Source organism: Primulina eburnea, chromosome 13, assembly GCF_022965805.1.
Source record: "Primulina eburnea isolate SZY01 chromosome 13, ASM2296580v1, whole genome shotgun sequence".
Taxonomy (NCBI): domain Eukaryota; kingdom Viridiplantae; phylum Streptophyta; class Magnoliopsida; order Lamiales; family Gesneriaceae; genus Primulina; species Primulina eburnea.
The window spans coordinates 4,869,663-4,889,389 of NC_133113.1; the positions used below are offsets into that span (position 1 = coordinate 4,869,663).

Consider the following 19,727-nt stretch of genomic DNA (forward strand, 5'->3'; position numbering starts at 1 on the left):
CATGTTCAGTTCAATCAATCTTGAATGTAGTAGTACCCTTGTGATAAATCTAATGATCCTTAATTTTTTTTCCTGCGGGGTCAAATATTAAATTCACATATTTAGATTAATGATAAACATTGGATATACAGTGAGAGTAATACTCCCACTCTATTTTCATTGACCGAAATACGTCAATTTCGAGTATGGATGTAAAAATGAATCAAGCCACTTGTGAGATATTCGAAGTTTGATTCGATAAAAATTATTTTGAGATTGTTAATTGAAACTCGTTAAAATAAACAAATCAAGCTCAAGCTTTATTATATTTGGTTCGTGAACAGATTCGTTAATAGCCTCATGATTCAGTTCTTTGATGAAAAATAATAGTTTTGATATTGTATTTATAAATTAAAAATATATTAAATTTGTTTGTAGAATAAAATTACAAATTTTAATAAGAATATTGTATTTTTTTTTCTAAATATAATATTTTATTTTTAAAAAATTTATAATTTATATTTATTAAGTTCATTTGACTCGATAAAAACTCGTAAGTTATGAATATATTTGTTAAATAAAGATCAAGCTCGGTTCGATAAACGATTCAAACTCAAATATCCAAAAGTTCAGCTCGATTTGATTCAACTCGACTTTATAACATCCCTAGATTTCCGAGATTTTAGAGAAAAACTCCATAATCATTTTAAAATGATGCTCTACAAGATAAAAAATGATAGAACATTTTTTAAAAAGGCCCATTCAATTAGATAAAGAAATAGGGCTACAAAATCAGACAAAAAAATTTTGAAAACCCAAGCCCATCGCCACTTACAGCTACAGCCCTTTTCTGAAAATCAACTTGTTCCCGCCTCCCCTCCGCCTCCAGCATCTGCCTTTGTATCCATTAGAGACAGTCTTCGGAGAGAAAGGGACAGATCTCTGTACAACGGTAGGCCTGCACCTTTATTCACATCATCTCCAACTTGCGGGGTGAGTTCAAAACTGTTTTTAAGTTTCGAAAGCTGAATTTGCGCTGGCCTGTATGAATTCTTTTTGTTGTTTAGTTTATTTGGAACTCCAAAGTCAATGCTTTGTTCAAATGGATCCTTAGTCAAATTTTCGGTCCGGTTTGAACATTCCTACCCGTATATGAATTAGTCGTTTCCCCGGATAGTTTAGTTCGTTGGCGAAATACATGAAATGCTAGCTGAAGTAGCGACTGTACCCAGTCGTCCCATTTGTTGCCGCGCCTTGCACCCATGACTGCAAGTGTCAGCGTGCGACACATGCTCCGATGAAGGGTCAGTTGCCACCAGACTACATGGGGTCTTGGCGTTTATGATGGGTTGCGCTGGTAGGTACTTGTGCGGGAAAAACCTATTAAATCATTAAGAATTTGACTGAAAACTTAAACTGAAGTGTACTTGAAGCCATAATCCTGAATTTTTTAGAACGTCTACGCGTCCTTTCCTTTGAGAGAATCCTTTAGTTTCTGTTTTGACAGAATCCTTTAGTTTCTGTTTTGACAGAATCCTTTAATTTCTCTTCAGAACTATTTTCTTAGGTAACGTTTGGTTGGGGTGATAGGGTAGGATAGATAATTTTATCCTACTCTATCCGGCGTTTGGTTGGGGTGATTATTTAACCAAGTCAATCCCTCCTATGAATGATTAGGTTATATTAGGTAGGTTAAAATAATACCTCCTCACCCTCTAGGATTATTTATCCCACTCTTAATACCTCCTATTTTTCCAATTTTACCCTTCTCCTAAATTCAAACTCACCACCACTTCCCGCCTAAAATCAAACTTACCACCACTTCCCGCCACCGACTGCCGCCTCCACAACCGCCGCCGGACCGCCAACCGCGGCCGAGCACCGGCCGACAGGCGATGGACCGCCGGCCGACAGCTGTTTAGCGACGGTTTGTAAAAAAACCGTCGCAAATAGCGACCGTTTTGTTTTCAAACGGTCGCTAAATGTCAAATTTTTGAGTAACTAAAATAATTCAAAACCGATCCAGATCGGCGACGGTTTCTCAAAAACCGTCGCTAATAGCGACGGTTTTAAAATCCGTCGCTAATTTTCCGGAAACGGCAATTTCGTCTTTTCATCCAAAAATTCAAAATTATCCTACACTTAAAAATCTTACCAAACATAATATTATTTTACACCATATATTACAATCCTACCAAAATCATTTTCTTTATCATTTACGTACTAATCATTAGTTTATCCTATCCTTCCAACCAAACGCAGCCTTAATGAGATAGAATAGTGAAAGTGATAACGCGAGATCTGAGGACCATGAACATATTTATAGATAATATTTATCAATATCTTCTGATATTTCTGTTTTAGCGCATCACCCATTAGATACGTTAAAGCCCAATAACCCAAAACATTAATTGATCACTTTATTTTGAGATTTGTTATAGAAAAGATATTATAGATGATTATTGATATTGTTACCTATTCAAGTTTGTAAATCTACTCTATAAATAGAGGTCTCCTATGATGAATAAAGTACACAAAAATCATTCTCTCTTCTCTATATTCTCTACTATTCACAACACGTTATCAGCACGAGTGCTCTTCAAGGTAAAATTTATAAATAATTTATTCTTATTCTTGTATGAATGCTCTTGAAGAAGCACAATATTTAGATTTAATATTGATGCTCCCGAAGTAGCACAAATTATAGATTTATGTTGATGCTCCTGAAGAAGCACAACTTTTAATTTTATGTTGATGCTCCTGAAGTAGCACAACACGACTTTATGTTGAAGATATTGATAGATCTATGAATAAAATATTAATGAATAAGATTTATCAATATTCCCGAAGAATCTTGATATAAAATCATAAAGATCTATCAATATCTATGAATAATATTGATATAAAATATAATGTTATCATATTCCTGAAGAATTTAGATAACTATCATATGTTTCGACAATATTCTTGAAGAATATTGATTATCAATGTATTGTTGTTTAAGATTTATATTATTTGGATTTTGATGTTTTTATCTTAGAACGATTTAATAGATTGATTTCAAGTTATCTCATCCCGATGCTATTGAAATTATTTAAATTTGTATAAAGTTCATTTGAAATTTACTTGGATTTTGTATATCTAATCAAATCTCTGTGATCAGTGACTTTGAAATTTACTTTGAAATTTGTATAAAGTTCATTTGAAATTTAGTTGGGCAGAATTCTGTGATATTTGTTTTACGTATTTAGAATTATTGTGCGTAAAAGAGTTTTATTTTCTTTAGTTTATAATGCTACAATTTGTATTTAGTGCAATTTGTAATAGATACATAAATTATTAATTGAGCACATCTCAATGTACACCTGCATCGATGTTAGTTTAACAAATAGAATAACAAAATTTCAAAATTGCATAGTAAAAGTAGTAACATGCATAATTTGTTATAATATTTATTTTCAATAATAGTAATACAATTTTACTCTATTTATGTCATGATTCTAATTATATAATTTTTTTTTCTTTCTTTTTAAGTTGCAATGGCGAACATCACCAAACTTGAATTTGAAGCACCCAAGGCTATGTTATCAATAAAACTGCATAAATCCTTATATGGATTAAAGCAATCTGGTCGCATGTGGTACAATCGTCTTAGTGAATATTTGTTAAAAGAAGGATACACAAATAATGCTATTTGTCCATGCGCTTTTATAAAAAGAACAGATGAGGGCTTTGCAATTGTGGCAGTATATGTTGATGATCTAAATCTTATTGGCACTCCAGAAGAGCTTACTAAAACTGCCAATTACTTGAAAAATGAGTTTGAGATGAAAGATTTAGGAAAGACAAAATTTTGTCTCGGATTGCAAATTGAACATTTGCAAGAGGGAATATTTGTTCATCAATCATCATATACAGAAAAAATACTAAAGCGCTTTTACATGGACAAGGCACACCCATTAGCATCACCCATGTATGTTCGATCACTTGATGCTAACAAAGATCCTTTTCGACCACCTGAAAATGGAGAAGAAATCGTTGGTCCAGAAGTACCATATTTAAGTGCCATTGGTGCACTGTCATATCTCGCAAATTGTACTCGCCCAGATATATCATTTTCTGTTAATCTTTTAGCGAGATATAACTCATGTCCAACCCGAAGACATTGGAATGGTGTAAAACACATATTTCGTTACCTTCGGGGTACAATTGATATGGGATTATTTTATTCGACAAAATCAAAGTCTCCTTTAGTTGGATATGCAGATGCAGGATATCTTTCTGATCCACATAAAGCTAAATCCCAGACAGGTTATGTGTTTACACGAGGAGACACTGCTATATCATGGAAGTCGGTGAAGCAATCCTTAACAGCGACGTCTTCAAATCACTCTGAGATCATTGCAATGCATGAAGCAAGTCGGGAGTGTGTGTGGTTGAGATCTATGACACAACATATTCAAGAATCATGTGGACTCCCAACAGCCAAAGATGACCCAACAGTAATATTCGAAGATAATACTGCTTGCATTGCGCAGTTAAAAGGAGGCTACATCAAAGGTGATAGAACAAAGCATATTTCACCAAAGTTTTTCTATACACATGAGCTTCAAGAAAATGGTGATATTGACGTCCATCAAATTCGCTCAAGCGACAATGTAGCTGACTTATTTACAAAGGCATTACCAACTTCAACATTCAAGAAATTGGTGCACAAGATAGGGATGCATCAGTTGAAGGATCTCAGATGATTGAAATCAGGGGGAGTATCTATTGTTGTACTCTTTTTCCTTCGTTCAGGTTTTCCCATTGGGTTTTTACTGACAAGGTTTTAACGAGGCAACATTTGAACTCCCACATCTCTTAGAAGTAATTTAATGAGTCGATAATCATCTAAGGGGGAGTGTTATAAAAAAGATATTATAGATGATTATTGATATTGTTACCTATTCAAGTTTGTAAATCTACTCTATAAATAGAGGTCTCCTATGATGAATAAAGTACACAAAAATCATTCTCTCTTCTCTATATTCTCTACTATTCACAACAAGATTAACTTAATAGACAATCCACACATATAATTATTCAGGTATAAACCCATATAAATAAAATTGATCTAACCACTAGACCAGTGGTGGTCATGTTTGTTACTGCTCAAGTTAATGTCAAATGGAAATCACTTCAATTGGGCGTTAGATGTCCATGGAATTTTAGTACACATTTATTTGTACTCTTCAAATGCTGTGTTATATAAAACTAATTTTGACATATCGAGCTCAATTAGGTTATCACAAAGCAATGGGCATGCTCAGGCTCATATAGCCATCCTGATTTTCAGTCCATTCGAAACCCTCGTGTCGACGACCATATGCAATCGAAAAGTGCACTGCATAAACCCCTTGTCTCTACCTCCTAATTTTTTTAAAATTTTATGTGTCAAGGAATATGTGTTTGCTGCGCAAATTCTATGGAAGTTTGATGCCCATGTCTTCTGCTTCTACTGCATTGCATTATAATAGGTATTCCTTCTGCAAAGTTGTTGTGGAAGGATTTATTAAGTTAGTGAGATGTCAATCATGGCAATTCACACAGGAACATATTCTTTCCAACAATTTTACTGTAATGCTTGCAATATGCGGATCTTAATCCGTGAGACGGGTCAACCATACCGTAATATTCTTAGTATAAAAAGTAATATTTTTTCATGGATGACCCAAATAAGATATCCGTCTCACAAATACGACCCGTGAGACCGTCTCACACAAGTTTTTACCTGTATTTTTTCTCGGTACTACGAATTTTATCATTCACACTAAAATCTAACCAAACACATTACAATTCATCAAATTACATTATTTATCTTTTTCTTTCATCTTCTAATCCTTCACTTATCTATCTCACTCATGAATCAAGTGGTAGAGAATCATGGAATAGTGTTTTTGCTTCTATTTATTTCCAAAAACCAAATAAATTTTTTAACTGTTAGATTGAAATATAAAATTATTCATCTTTTTTTTGGAACATCCTTTTCAATCTCATCTTTAAAAAAAAATTTGATTAAAGAAGTGAAATAAAGTCCTGTAGATCGATTTTTTCAAAGAAATACTGAAGTAAGAAAAATAAAGCCCATAGATTATCTCAAGCAGGTTCAGAAGCTCCCTACGAGAAATAAACAGGCCCAACATTCTCCCTCTCTCTCTCTCTCTCTTTCCAACATTCTCAAGTTCACTCACGCGCCTACGCCACTTCACCTACTCCCGGCCGCCAGTTCTGCTGCCGCCGCCTGGACTCACAGAAATTGTGTTGATGTTTTTCTTCCATGCGCTTCCTACCTACACCCTTATTAATTCATCATTTCACTCGTCGATAAGCTCGCAACAATCTTAATCTTATCGTTCTTCTAGGCATCAAATTCTGGCCGCGTTCAATCACGATTTCACCTCTCTTCGTATCAAAGTAAGTGATCTCTTCCATTTTTGGTATAATCTGCTTAGCTAAAGCGTAGAAATTTAATTTTTGGATGTGAGCTAGCTAACACACCTTCGGAAACATCTATATATGCGTTGTAAGTTTGCTCAATTAGTGCCGCCGTCGATTAATTTTTCTCAATTAGTGCCGCCGTCGTTTAATTTTGGTGCTTCGCTTTTTAGGGTTGTGATTAGGCTACGGGAGATTTGTTTATCTGTCTACATATGTTTTTATTAATCATGATTATTGAACTGTTGGATTAATTAAAATTATCCGGGGGATTTAGTTAAATAGATTCTTTATTTTTAGTTATACTTATTTGAATGTTCAAAGGATGAGCATGTCGTACCTGTTATCCAGGCAAAGAACAGTGAAAGTGGATTAAATTGGAATGTTGTGGTACCTGATGATTTTTCAATTGGTCTTGTATTTAAACTTCGGTTATATGTTTTTTCAAAGCAGATCCAAGAGATCTTAACCTTGCTTTAATTTGATGTGTGTCCATTGGATTCTTGGATTTGAGAAATTAATGAGAATTACAACGGAAGCATCTACACTTCGTTTGTTTACGACATAAAAGTTCTGTTTGGCTTCAAAAACTGTGTTTTTGCCACCTAGGAGTCGATGACATTTGTTCAAGCCATTTTTCTCATACTGCTCTTAAAATTTATGCGTGTTTTTCAAATTAAGTTTGGGTTGAGTTGGTGCATTTTGGGTAGAGTTTGGGTTGAGTGGGTGGAATTTGGGTTGAGCTTGGGTTGAGTTGGCTCCACTCAAAATGCACCTACTCAACCCAAACTCTACCCAAAATTCACCAACTCCGCCCAAACTCCACCCACTCAACTCAAATTCCACCCAAACTCCACTTGCTCTACCCACTCCACCACAAACACAATAACTCACTCTACCCAAACTCCACCCAAACATCAAGCCTAGACCCACCACTTGGGTCGAGCTCGACTCAGATGTAAATGGGTCGAGTTCTTTACAAGCTCGACCCAGTGTGAAGCTTCGACCCAAAATTCGTTGTCTGTGTGCTGTGTGTGAAAATCGATCTATTTAGGATGAGCAACAGGTCGAACAAGAAACGAACAAATAGATTTACACTCAAAGAACAATGACTAAAGATCGACCTAATCAAAAAATTAGTGGTAAAAATCAAAATAATAATTTGATTGTCTCGTTGAATTTCTTCCGAACCAATATCTTATAGACTCATTTTTATAACGTGTACAGTGAGAAACCAAACAAATTTGACAAAAATAGTGATGAGAAGAATAATAAAAAGGAACCAGAAAGATGGAAAAGAGATTAGTGAGATGTAGGTAGTAGGTATTTTAAATTTTATTATAAATGAAATTAAAATTTAAATATACTAATCGACAAAATTAGATTTTAAATAAGTGTAAATAAAGGGTAAAAAAGTAAAATATACTCCACTCCTTTTTATTGAATAAACACTTCCGACGCTCCCGATTTTCACATTTTCCCTGACAATGTCCTAATCTCACCTCTCTCCTTTTGTTTTCTTATATGGAGCAGGGTGGATTAGTTGCTTAATTAAGGAAGTTTGGTATTGCGATCTGGATTTTGGAATCAACAATAATGGCTTCAACAGGGCAACCATCTCCTTCTTCAAAGAGATCTGCGACCAATGATGGGGATGAGCTCATTATCACACCTTTGGGAGCAGGCAGCGAAGTGGGGCGCTCCTGTGTTTACATGACTTACAAGGGGAAAAATATTATGGTATGTCGAATTTAGATTTACTGCCACATTTAATAAGCAAGACATGGCAACCCTAATAAGATGATTGGATTTTGTGAATTATTGACAAGCTCCATTCATTTTTATGTTAGTTCGACTGTGGCATTCATCCGGCTGTCTCAGGCATGGCTGCGTTGCCTTATTTTGATGAAATAGATCCTTCAAAGATTGACGTTCTTCTTGTTACTCAGTATGTCTTACTTTTATTTATTGTTCATTTCTGCCCTTTATTTAGCATATGTGTTAGTTTTGTTGCCTCTTCTTTTTGTTTTGTCTTAGTGGCATTGATCACTGTACTACTTGTATGTGGCTTTATCAAACCTTTCCTCCCGTTAGACACTGCGATGATGAAAACCGCTGTTGCTTAGCTGGACTACTTTGATAGGATCATTATCCTGAAAAAGAGTCATTAATTACCAGTCAGTAAAAATTTGTTTGCTTTTAGTGGGTTCTTTTTTTGGGAGGAGAGTGGACCAATCTACTAATTTTGTTGCTTCCTGTCACATTAGTATCTTTGATGGATTTGATTGGAAAGTTTAAGTGAAAAGTTAGAAAAGTTGTTGATGTTGTTCCATGCTACTAAGGAGGCAATTAAGAGTTGCTAGCGAACTGAATCAATAGTTTTATAGGCCTGGAGTTTGATATTAATTCTTGTGTTCAATTTATACTTAAAATTGATAGTATCCGTTGAGAACTATTTGAGTGTTGAAAATTGAAGGAATTTGGTTTAACCCTTCAGCTATTGTCGGAATGCAAATGAATGAGAATGTGATATAATGCACGAGTGAAAAATAACATAGGAGCTTATATAATCAAATAAACAGATAAATATCAGGCGTGCGCAGAAATACTACGCAAGACACTATTGATCACTTGCTAACTTGTGGGTAACAAGAATGGTAATGCCTCTGAGAATCATCAGGCTTTAATGAAGTTGGTATATTTGATCTGAAAGGTGACAAAAATGTTGAAATGCTTACTAAACCTTTTTTTTCCAAGTTTTGTGAAACTATAGTTTTTTTTTAACAATTCAAACTATAGTTTAATATTTGCAGTCTGTAGTATCCTACATTTAGGTCCCTCAATATTGTTATGGTGCTTTTTGCATGCAGTTTTCACTTGGACCATGCTGCTTCTCTCCCGTATTTTCTGGAGAAGGTTGGTTGCTTTGATCATGATCTTAAAATAGCACAATTAACACGTTTCTGTTTTGTAGGCTCATAGTTCTTTCCTTTTCATGTTAGACTACATTCAAGGGCCGTGTTTTCATGACACATGCAACTAAAGCCATTTACAAGTTGCTTTTGACCGATTATGTTAAAGTTAGCAAGGTTTCGGTTGAAGATATGCTGTATGACGAACAAGACATTATCCGTTCAATGGATAAAATTGAGGTTTGCTGATATTTTAACATTTTGATGTCTCTCTTACTTGGCATGTACTATAGGTTAGAAGATGATTATGTACAAGTTGTAAAGCGATCTTTAAATAATGAGTTTATCCGCCACTTAAATTGTGAGAATCAACAAGGTGATGATTTGTTAATGTGTCATGTATCTTTATTCTTTCCCTTTTTTTCGTGCTTGGAATGGGAAATTGCATCCATTCTTGTGGATACGTAATTAGTTCCGTGGTGCAAATCGCCTGTGCTTTGAGATATTCCTGGAGTTTGACGCACCATAATAAACTCGATCCAGGAGCCTCACTCTGATCACAGAGTAATCTGGCATTAATTTTTATTCATGTGTAACCTAAATTGCAGTAAACTTTTTTCCAAACACTGAGAAATAACATGGGTGTTTGGGATGGAATTGTGTAGTGTAGTAAATGACACTGAAGTGGCAATCTGTATTTTTGTTTTGCGGATACCATGTGAGTTCTGAAACTGAATGCTCCCTATGACATTCGAAGTATTTAAGTACATGGGGAAGAGTCTGGTGATAATGCATTACCCATGTGTCTTATTCTGCTCTGGTGCATTGTGTGATATAAAATAGTCTATCATCAATCTCATATGTTGTGTTTTTTCTTGCTGTAAATGAATCTGTCAAAAAACTGTTGTTTTTGGAAAAGTGTCTGTACTAACCAGTTATCACTGCCTACTGCCTACTGCCTAAATTGATCAGCGAGTTGTTGAATAAGCAAATAGGCTGTTTTGTTACCATGTCCCTAAGGGTCAAGATTCAAGAAAGTCAAAATGTAAGCGTCACCTGCCTGATATTTACTTGCTGTACAGGTTATTGACTTTCATCAGACTCTGGAGGTTAATGGTGTCCGCTTTTGGTGTTATACTGCTGGTCATGTGCTTGGTGCTGCCATGTTTATGGTTGACATTGCTGGTGTTCGAGTACTCTACACTGGTGACTATTCCCGAGAAGAAGACCGACACCTTCGTGCTGCTGAGCTCCCACAATTCTCACCTGATGTTTGCATTATTGAATCGACTTATGGTGTTCAAAATCACCAACCTCGTCATATACGAGAAAAACTTTTTACTGATGTCATTCACTCAACAGTTTCTCAAGGTGGCCGAGTTCTGATCCCTGCTTTTGCCCTTGGCCGTGCACAAGAACTACTACTGATCCTTGACGAGTACTGGTCAAGCCATCCTGAACTCCACAATGTCCCTATATATTATGCTTCTCCTCTTGCAAAAAGATGCATGGCCGTTTATCAAACCTACATTAATGCGATGAATGAGAGAATCCGCAACCAGTTCGCCAGTTCAAATCCATTTGATTTCAAACACATTTCTCCATTAAAAAGTCTTGATGAATTTCGCGATGTTGGCCCAGCCGTGGTGATGGCTACCCCTGGTGGGCTTCAAAGTGGGTTGTCGAGACAGCTGTTTGACAGATGGTGCTCAGACAAGAGAAATGCTTGTGTTATACCTGGGTATGTTGTCGAAGGGACGTTGGCAAAAACCATTATTAACGAACCTAAAGAAGTTACCCTTGCAAGCGGTTTGACGGCCGCTCTGAACATGCAAGTCCACTATATTTCCTTCTCGGCTCATGCAGATTATAACCAAACGAGCACATTTCTGAAAGAGCTTATGCCTCCCAACATCATCCTGGTTCACGGTGAGGCAAATGAGATGGGACGTCTCAAACAGAAGCTCCTCTCCGTGTTTGCCGACGGAAACACAAAAATCATAACCCCAAAGAACTGTCAGTCTGTGGAAATGCACTTCAACTCCCAGAAAATGGCAAAAACTATAGGAAAGTTAGCCGAAGAAACACCTGCCGTTGGTGGAATCGTTTCTGGTTTGCTTGTCAAAAAGGGCTTCACTTATCAGATCATGGCACCCGAAGATCTCCACATCTTCTCCCAACAATCTACCGGTAACATACTTCAGAGGATCACAATCCCTTATTCCGGTGCCTTTGGTGTTATAAAATACAGGCTTAAAAAGATTTATGAAAGTGTAGAATCCTCGTCAGATGAAGAATCTGGGGTTCCAACTTTTCGAGTGCACGACAGAGTAACAGTCAAGCAAGAATCAGATAATCACGTTTCACTGCACTGGACAGCAGATCCCGTCAGTGATATGGTCTCAGACTCCATCGTTGCTCTGGTTCTAAATGCTAGTCGGGAATTGCCTAAGGTGGTGGTCGAGTCCGAACAAGAACCAAGCGAAGATGAAAGAACCAAGAAAGCGGACAAAATCATTCATGCACTCCTTGTATCTTTATTCGGAAACGTGAAATATGAGAGCGACGGGAGACTGGTGATTGATGTTGATGGGAATTTGGCACGTCTCAACAAACAAAACGGTGAAGTCGAGAGTGAGAACGAAGGCCTTAAAGAACGGGTTAAGACTGCATTTAGACGAATCACGACCGCGGTGAAACCAATCCCTCTTCAAGGATCCTAGTACCTCAATGAATATTCTTACCTGTTGCTCATAGTTGTAACGTTAGTACGCACGAAGCTTGCGCCTTGCCTTGCATGGTACGTTGGAGAATGTCCGGAATATTTAGCAGTTATTTTCTGAAAAAGCCTAAATGAATACGCTGATTTGTGGGAAATTGTTTGATTAGGAATTATATCATTCGGAATTATTTGGCGTATAAATTTCGAGTATATTTATTTTATATATTATAATTGATTTTGCCACTAAAATATTACAGAAAATACGTTTGAGTGTGAATGTCAACAATCAAATTTTACTTCTTTTTACCACAATTTAGTCAATATTTATTAAGATATTCGTACGACAATCTCAATGGGATTAAGAAAGTATATCATTAAACACGTTGCTTTTTGGATAGGATATGTCACAAATAATCTACCATGATAATACTTTTTTATCACTAAATAAACGATCCTCTGATAAATATTCAAGTATAAACCCGTAAACAATTTCTACACAAAAACTCTTGTGAGACGGTCACACGGATCAATTTCGTGGGTCAAATATCTTATTTGAGTCGTCCATGAAAAAAAATTACTTTTTATACTAAGAATATTACTTTTTACAGGTGGCGTTGACACGTTTTATTGATAAAAATTCGTGAGATCGTCTCACAACTCTAATTTCTATACAACTAACAATATCACTGAGAAATCAAACAAACAATATCATATAGGAGTCACAAGGGAATGGGAGACTCTAATTTCTATACAACTAACAATATCACTGAGAAATCAAACAAACAATATCCTACTATTGGAGTTACATGGGAATAGGAACTTAATCGAGTCGAATATCACTAAAATATTGACGTTTCGGCTGGAACAAAGTTTGAACAAATTCGTGAATTATTCGAAAATAAATACTTTAAATATATTTATATTATTGTAATAAAATTTGCTAGCTGTTTACGAACTATCGAGCAATACAGTTTGAGCTCGAATTCTACTAAAAATAGTTGGAAACTTTATAAACTTTATTCGAATTCGATGATTTCGAATATAAATCAAATATTTTTTTGATCCAATTCGAAAAGCCGTCGAACTGCAAAACCATTCATTTTTCCATCCAAACAATAATGGCATACATCCTCAATCTTCCTGCTGCAAGTGCAATGCCCTCAGAAAATGAAAAGAGAGGCAGTAGCAATCAACCAATCGCTATTTATTTTTAATCAAACTCACGGACCCTATCAATTCTCTCTCTCTCTCTCTCTCTCTCTCTCTCTCTCTCCAACATTCTCAAGTTCACTCACGCGCCTACGCCACTTCAACTACTCCCGCCGCCGCCAGTTCTGCCACCGCCTGGACTCGCAGAAATTGTGTTGATGTTTTTCTTCCATGCGCTTCCTACCTACACCCTTATTAATTCATCATTTCACTCGTTGATAAGCTCACAACAATCTTAATCTTATCGTTCTTCTAGGCATCAAATTCTGGCCGCGCTCAATCACGATTTCACCTCTCTTCGTATCAAAGTAAGTGATCTCTTCCATTTTTGGTATAATCTGCTTAGCTAAAGCGTGGAAATTTAATTTTTATATGTGAGCTAGCTAACACACCTTCGGAAACATCTATATATGCGTTGTAATTTTTCTCAATTAGTGCCGCCGTCGATTAATTTTTCTCAATTAGTGCCGCCGTCGTTTAATTTTGGTGTTTCGCTTTTTAGGGTTGTGATTAGGCTATGGGAAATCTGTTTATCTGTTTACATATGTTTTTATGGATCGTGATTATTGAATTGTTGGATTAATTAAAATTATCTGGGGATTTAGTTAATAGATTCTTTATTTTTAGTTCTACTTATTTGAATGTTCAAAGGATGAGGATGTCGTACCTGTTATCCAGGCAAGGAACAGTGAAAGTGGATTAAATTGGAATGTCGTGGTACCGGATGATTTTTCATGAGGTCTTGTGTTTAAACTTTGGTTATATGTTTTTCAAAGTAGATCCAAGAGATCTTAACTTGCTTTAATTTGATGTGTGTCCATTGGATTCTTGGATTCGAAAAATTAATGAGAATTACGACGGAAGCATCTACACTTCGTTTGTTTAGGACATGAAAGTTCTTTTTGGCTTCAAAAGCTGTGTTTTTGCCACCTAGGAGTCGATGACATTTGTTCAAGCCAGTTTTCTCATACTGCTTCAAAAATTTATGCGTGTTTTCAAATTGAGAATATTTTGTTATCAACGCCATAGCATCTGGAAGTTGTCCCATGCATGATCTGTGGTTACAATGGTTGATCACAAGGATTAATGTAAGTTGTAACTAAAACACCCAAAATCTCATGGTTTTTCGTTTTCTTTTAAATTTAGAAATGAAGAGGGCAGCAAACTGCAGTGCTGTAGTTCAAGTGCAGGATAATTGGCCCATCAGGAAATTACTCACACTCTCTGATGTTGACATCACTCATCCTTTCCTCACCTTGTCTCGGCAACAAGTAGAAACTCATATTGTGGCATACATGACACCTCAACAGCAGGAACTTTTAAGAGCAGAAAGCCAAGTAAGTTTTGATGCTCAGGATGATGATGCTGGTGAAATGTATGTGATGAAATTGAAATGGCGTGGAAGCTACTATAATCTCATTGGAAAGTGGGGAAAAGTAGTCCGTGGAAAGGGACTTGATGTTGGGCAGGAAATTAAACTACGGTGGTTTAATGGTTGCTTACACTTCTCAGTTCCGCAACAGCAGGTAACAGCTGTAGTAGTGCCACCAATCCGAATGGTTGCAGCACCCTTGTCGCAGGACTACTGGCCCATCAAAAAGGTTCTGACATCTTCGGATGTTGATCCTAATCATCCTTTTCTCCCATTGCCTCGTAGATCTGTGGAAGATCATATTCTTGTGCATTGGCTGCCACAAGAAAGGGAAAGACTGCGAAAAGAAGAGCAAGTGTCCATAAATGCTCGAGATTATGATACAGGTGATATTCACGGGATGAAGTTGAAATGGCGAGGGATTTACTACAATCTCATTGGGAAATGGGGGAATATCGTAAGACATAAAGGACTTGGTGTTGGTCAAGAAATCAGAATACGATGGACAAATAATTGCCTATACTTCTCAGTTCCGGAGGAGCGTTATGCCCCAACATCATCTGGACATGATAATTGGCCTATTAAAAAGGGACTAACGTTGTCTGATGTGGACACTAATCACCCATTCCTTACATTGCCAGGAAAAGCAGTGGAAGATCATATTCTCTTCTACTGGACACACCAAGCTCGAGAACAGTTGAGGAACGAGCATCAAGTTGGTATCAATGCTCGAGATGATGATACAGGTGAGTCTTATGTGATGAAGTTGAAATGGCGTGGAAGTTACTATAGCCTGATCGGTAAGTGGGGTAAAATCATCAGAGAAAAGAGGCTTCAAGTAGGGAGAGAGATCAGGGTATGCTGGGACAATGGATGCTTGATATTTTCAGTTCCTCAATGACGGGTTCCTTTTATGCAGACATATGGTAGAAATTCTTCTGTTTATTAACGTTTTTTTTATCTTCATCAAGTACAAATATTATGATGGTTTCCTGATAGAACTTAGAATGATTTTCCGGGCTGCAAATGACCAGTACAAGAGTTATTTAAGGAAATTACAATTTGAGAAAGTCACTGAATCAAGTCGTTCAAATAAGACCAGTACAACAGTTTTTATGAAATTTACAAATTGAGAAAGGTAACACTGAATCAAGTCATTCATGGGATTTTGAATTGCTATTTCACTACTCTCAACTTTCATTTGTTTTTTTTTTCCTGATTATTATTTTCCTTTTCATGTAAATTATAATTGTCAATCATGCAAAACTATTTATTCCATGTAAATTTGAAATAATGTATGGTTTTACCTCTAAAATTACCAAGATAACGGGCTGACCATTTTTTCCTGAAACACCAAGGTATATCGCTTCCCTAACACAACAAGTTACGTTCGCTCATGCAGGTCCTTATTTTCGGATAAAAGAGTATAACTCGAACTTCTAGTATCATTGTGCTGAAACTATGGTGGATTCTTCCAATCACGTGGTTTCATCTTTTGATATAACTGATCTAGAATTTCTGAAACCATTTTCTACATCGTATAGTTAGATACTCTAATCGTTTAGAATCCAGAATGACCAGCAGTAAGTGGTGTTGTTGCTATACAAGTTCCTATCAAAAGGATCACTTTCTAACAGCTGAGCTTCTTGGTCTTTAACCACATCTCATGATCCTTCATATGGTCATTCCAGCATTTGTGAAGATTTATAGCTTCCCGTGTTATCATGCTTCTTTCAGCTATTTGAAAACCCTGGCACAGTGGCGCTAATAAAGTTTGATTTGAGCTCCTTTACTTGGAGTATCTATTGTCATGAAGGAACTCTTAGGATTGTTGGTCCTGCATATAGCCGTCGCAGGAGGTTGCAAGAATGGTTGAAATCTCAGTCATCAACCTTGGAAAAATTATACAAAGATTGGATCTAGATCAGATGTACATAGTAATATGGCTCTTCTCGATTCTTTTATCATAATATGGTACTGATCTCATGGACTGATACTTCTAGGTGGCTAGCATCTCCTGCCGATCACTTGTGGTTTTTGGATGAAAACTCGAGCCTGTTACACCACCAGGCAGCCCATTTTCCTTGATGGCATCAGTGAAGATCTGACTGAAAGCTTATGCATGTAAATCTGTTTCATTTGCACAGAAGACCAAATCCCATGAACTTAAAACATGGCTTGAAGCTTTCAGTTTATCTGTTCCCCTGCGCGTAAAATGTGACGCCACCTACAAATCCACCTAAGCTTGGACGTTCATATGTTTGAACGCACAAGTTTTGATTTTTTTTTAAATTTCATTCTGGTGCATGCAAGCATGTGCCAGAAAAGGGTGTGAAGGGGTGAACACAATGTTGGCGCACGCTACGTATCTCTTTTACTTTTTAGTTTTTTTAATGATTCAAACGATTATTTTTTAAAAATAATATTTATTGTAAAAAAAAATGTGATCAATTGAAATTTTAAAATTAAATGGTTAGTTAACGACTATTTTAATTAAAAAATCAAATTTTCACCTATAGATATTCATCATCTTTCACAAATTATTTCAATCATCTAAACGTCATTCTACATTATAAATCACTCCAAAATTTTTCTCTATAATAATTTCATCATATCAATTTTATTTTGAATATTTATTTCTATAATTCTATTTTTTCTGAAATAATGAAAATAACCGCTATTTTTTAGAAATTTCGTAAATTATCTAGAAATACTTTTCTTCCCAAAATTCATAAATTTTACCACATTATCCATATTTTTCATATCTACCAAATTATTCATATATTCTATAACCGCCAATTATACATTTAGCCCATATGAAACTGGTGTGCCTTTTACATCTCTGATGAAAAATGAACTGTTTGCTCTCACTGTTGTCACGAAGACTCAAATGTGTCTGATCGCGAATCTCCGATTAAACTCGTAAATTTGGAAAAGGTGGATTCTGGCGCTGAGGCTAGGAAAAAACGATCAGCATGGAGAAAGGTTGAAGACGAGCTTTAAGGGAGTTCGTTTGTCACTATCAACGATGACCCAATCATCGACGATGATCAGAATACAAATACTTTCTAGGGACGTATTGTAAGCTACTACAATGAGAATCGTCCCGTAGGTGCACCCAATAAATGTGCAAGTATCATACAATCGCACTGACACAAGACCATTCAAAAAAAGTTTATCGCTTCAAAGCAAATTACAATAGCGTTTATAGTGCATATCGTAGCTGCCACAGTGATGAGGATATATTGCGGTTTTCATATGGAAAATATCGCGAGGAAAATAACGACGTTGCATTTAATTTCGAGCATATGTAGAGAATCGTAAAATATCGTCCAATGTTTACTCCACCACAGTTGATCACCTTGTTGGCACGAAGAAGGCGAGGAGCTAGGAGTCGGGGGCTAACAACACCTCATCCAATCAAGATGCGAGTCTCCATGTAGACTTAAACGAAGAAGAAACTTCTCCAATGAGTCAGAAGACAACAAAAAGAAAAAGAAAGACAAAATGAAATCGAACATGGAGTGTATAACAGTAAATTTAGAAAATACGTTTTCAAAGTTTCCAAGTATACAAGCAAGAAAAATGTTGAAGTTGAATTGAAATAAAAACAACTCGAAGTAGATGAGATGAAAGCAAAAGATGTCTTAGCCAAAGTTCATCCAAATAAATAAACAATCATTTTGAAGGACATTACAGAGATGACAAAAGAGCAATTTATCATCCATGAATAAAGAAATGGCCGAGGAGCATATGGAAACCACACTTATAATATATCAAGTAATAATTGTATTTAAAAATAATATTATTATTTATTTTAATAATCATTTAAATTTTGTAAATAAAATTGAAAATATATTTATTTAATATAAAATAAGAAAAAAAATGAATGAGTGGACAATGAGGTCCACAAATAATGAGTCTTAATATTAAAATAAATGTCGGAGAATGAAGATGTTAACGTAATATGTATATGTCATGTGGACCTCACACTTTTCGATGAGGTGGTGTGTCATAACTGGAACAAATGCAGATACTCTAAGAGAATGTATTAGTTGTAGAGATTTGCTAACTTTTTTGTAAGGTCTAAAATGCGATAACGTAATACAACTACATGCAAATCTAGAAAAAATAGAAAATGCTTAATTAGATTATTTTAATTACACTAATTAAATGTGGTAGACATGTTTAAACTATAGTTTTCTATTAGAATGCATAAAACTGTGTTTCAAAGGAGACACGATCGAGAAACGGAGATCGGAGATCATAAAGAGAAAATATTTTTATTAAATGATTATTTTAATTATTTAATATATGGTACATTTTAAATTAGAATTTCTAAAATGATGTTTTTTGATGTGTTTTTACATACCGAATTATATTTTAAACCGGTAATCGATTTTTAACAAAAATAAGGATTTTTTGGGAACTCGGCTAATAAATTCAAAAACTTTCCTAAACGAAATTTTTTCCTATATTATAATACGCCTATTATATCAAAGTTATTAGCTTTCTATCCAATTATTTATATCAAAAGATAAAATTTCATAAACCCTACACGTTTAAACTAGAAACCTGTGGCTTTTCTCCTCCATCAGCATATGCACACACCTCACGTTTTGATGCACATTCACGTGAACCTTAAGGGCTAAAACGCAGCAAGGCTCCCCCGTCTCTCCGCCAACGTCGCTCGTGTCAAGAATGGTTTTTCGTGCATGAAACACGCAAATGCATATCTTAATATTCTTTTGCTCATTGTTCATACTATATTATTTGTATTTATACATTATTGCTTGAAAAATATGATACCCTTCTTTTTATTTTCGTTTTTATGGCATATGCATGATAAAACTTGAGTTTTCATGCTTTTAAATTCATGGTGTTGATGCACAAAGGGGCTGTCATTATAGGATATTTAGAAAGGATTTTTTCAGTAGGTTTAAGGATCTATAGTGGCTTGGCTAAGGGCTGGACAAGAACGGAAACATGCTGAACGAAATTTGGGTTTGTAGGGGAACTAGGGTTTCAAACATTGGGTTGCTTGAAAGGCGCAGTT

At 35.7% G+C, this 19,727-nt stretch overlaps 2 protein-coding genes and 1 long non-coding RNA gene across 5 annotated transcripts; 2 read left to right on the forward strand and 1 right to left on the reverse strand.

Annotated features, from left to right (window-relative positions):
- Positions 1–765: 765 nt before the first annotated feature.
- LOC140809152 (cleavage and polyadenylation specificity factor subunit 3-I) lies at positions 766–12,291 on the forward strand. 3 transcript variants are annotated; one of them, XM_073166647.1, is made up of 7 exons: positions 779–972; positions 5,421–5,498; positions 7,990–8,196; positions 8,307–8,404; positions 9,327–9,372; positions 9,459–9,608; positions 10,451–12,291. In XM_073166647.1, exons 3-7 carry the CDS (start codon positions 8,053–8,055, stop codon positions 12,089–12,091), a joined length of 2,079 nt encoding a protein of 692 aa, XP_073022748.1. In that variant the 5' UTR covers positions 779–972; positions 5,421–5,498; positions 7,990–8,052; the 3' UTR covers positions 12,092–12,291. The 3 variants fall into 3 exon arrangements, with proteins under 3 accessions (XP_073022747.1, XP_073022748.1, XP_073022746.1); XM_073166646.1 differs by lacking the exon at positions 5,421–5,498 and having other exon boundaries at positions 766–972; XM_073166645.1 differs by lacking the exons at positions 779–972; positions 5,421–5,498 and adding an exon at positions 6,231–6,435.
- LOC140809154 (uncharacterized) lies at positions 6,118–17,053 on the forward strand. Its single transcript, XM_073166648.1, has 3 exons — positions 6,118–6,279; positions 13,556–13,607; positions 14,446–17,053. Exon 3 carries the CDS (start codon positions 14,448–14,450, stop codon positions 15,570–15,572), a length of 1,125 nt encoding a protein of 374 aa, XP_073022749.1. The 5' UTR covers positions 6,118–6,279; positions 13,556–13,607; positions 14,446–14,447; the 3' UTR covers positions 15,573–17,053.
- Positions 9,704–10,444, reverse strand: LOC140809155 (uncharacterized). Its single transcript, XR_012113081.1, has 2 exons — positions 9,994–10,444; positions 9,704–9,858 (listed from the first exon to the last, which is right to left on the reverse strand). It is a non-coding gene; the product is annotated as an uncharacterized lncRNA (long non-coding RNA).
- Positions 17,054–19,727: the final 2,674 nt, after the last annotated feature.

Bases quoted from the DNA above. Each gene is read 5' to 3' on its own strand.
- LOC140809152 (XM_073166646.1), top strand. From the start codon at position 8,053: ATGGCTTCAACAGGGCAACCATCTCCTTCTTCAAAGAGATCTGCGACC. The intron at 8,197-8,306 runs GTATGTCGAATT...TTTTTATGTTAG, and splicing joins ACAAGGGGAAAAATATTATG to TTCGACTGTGGCATTCATCC. The intron at 9,609-10,450 runs GTTTGCTGATAT...CTTGCTGTACAG, and splicing joins GTTCAATGGATAAAATTGAG to GTTATTGACTTTCATCAGAC.
- LOC140809154 (XM_073166648.1), top strand. From the start codon at position 14,448: ATGAAGAGGGCAGCAAACTGCAGTGCTGTAGTTCAAGTGCAGGATAAT.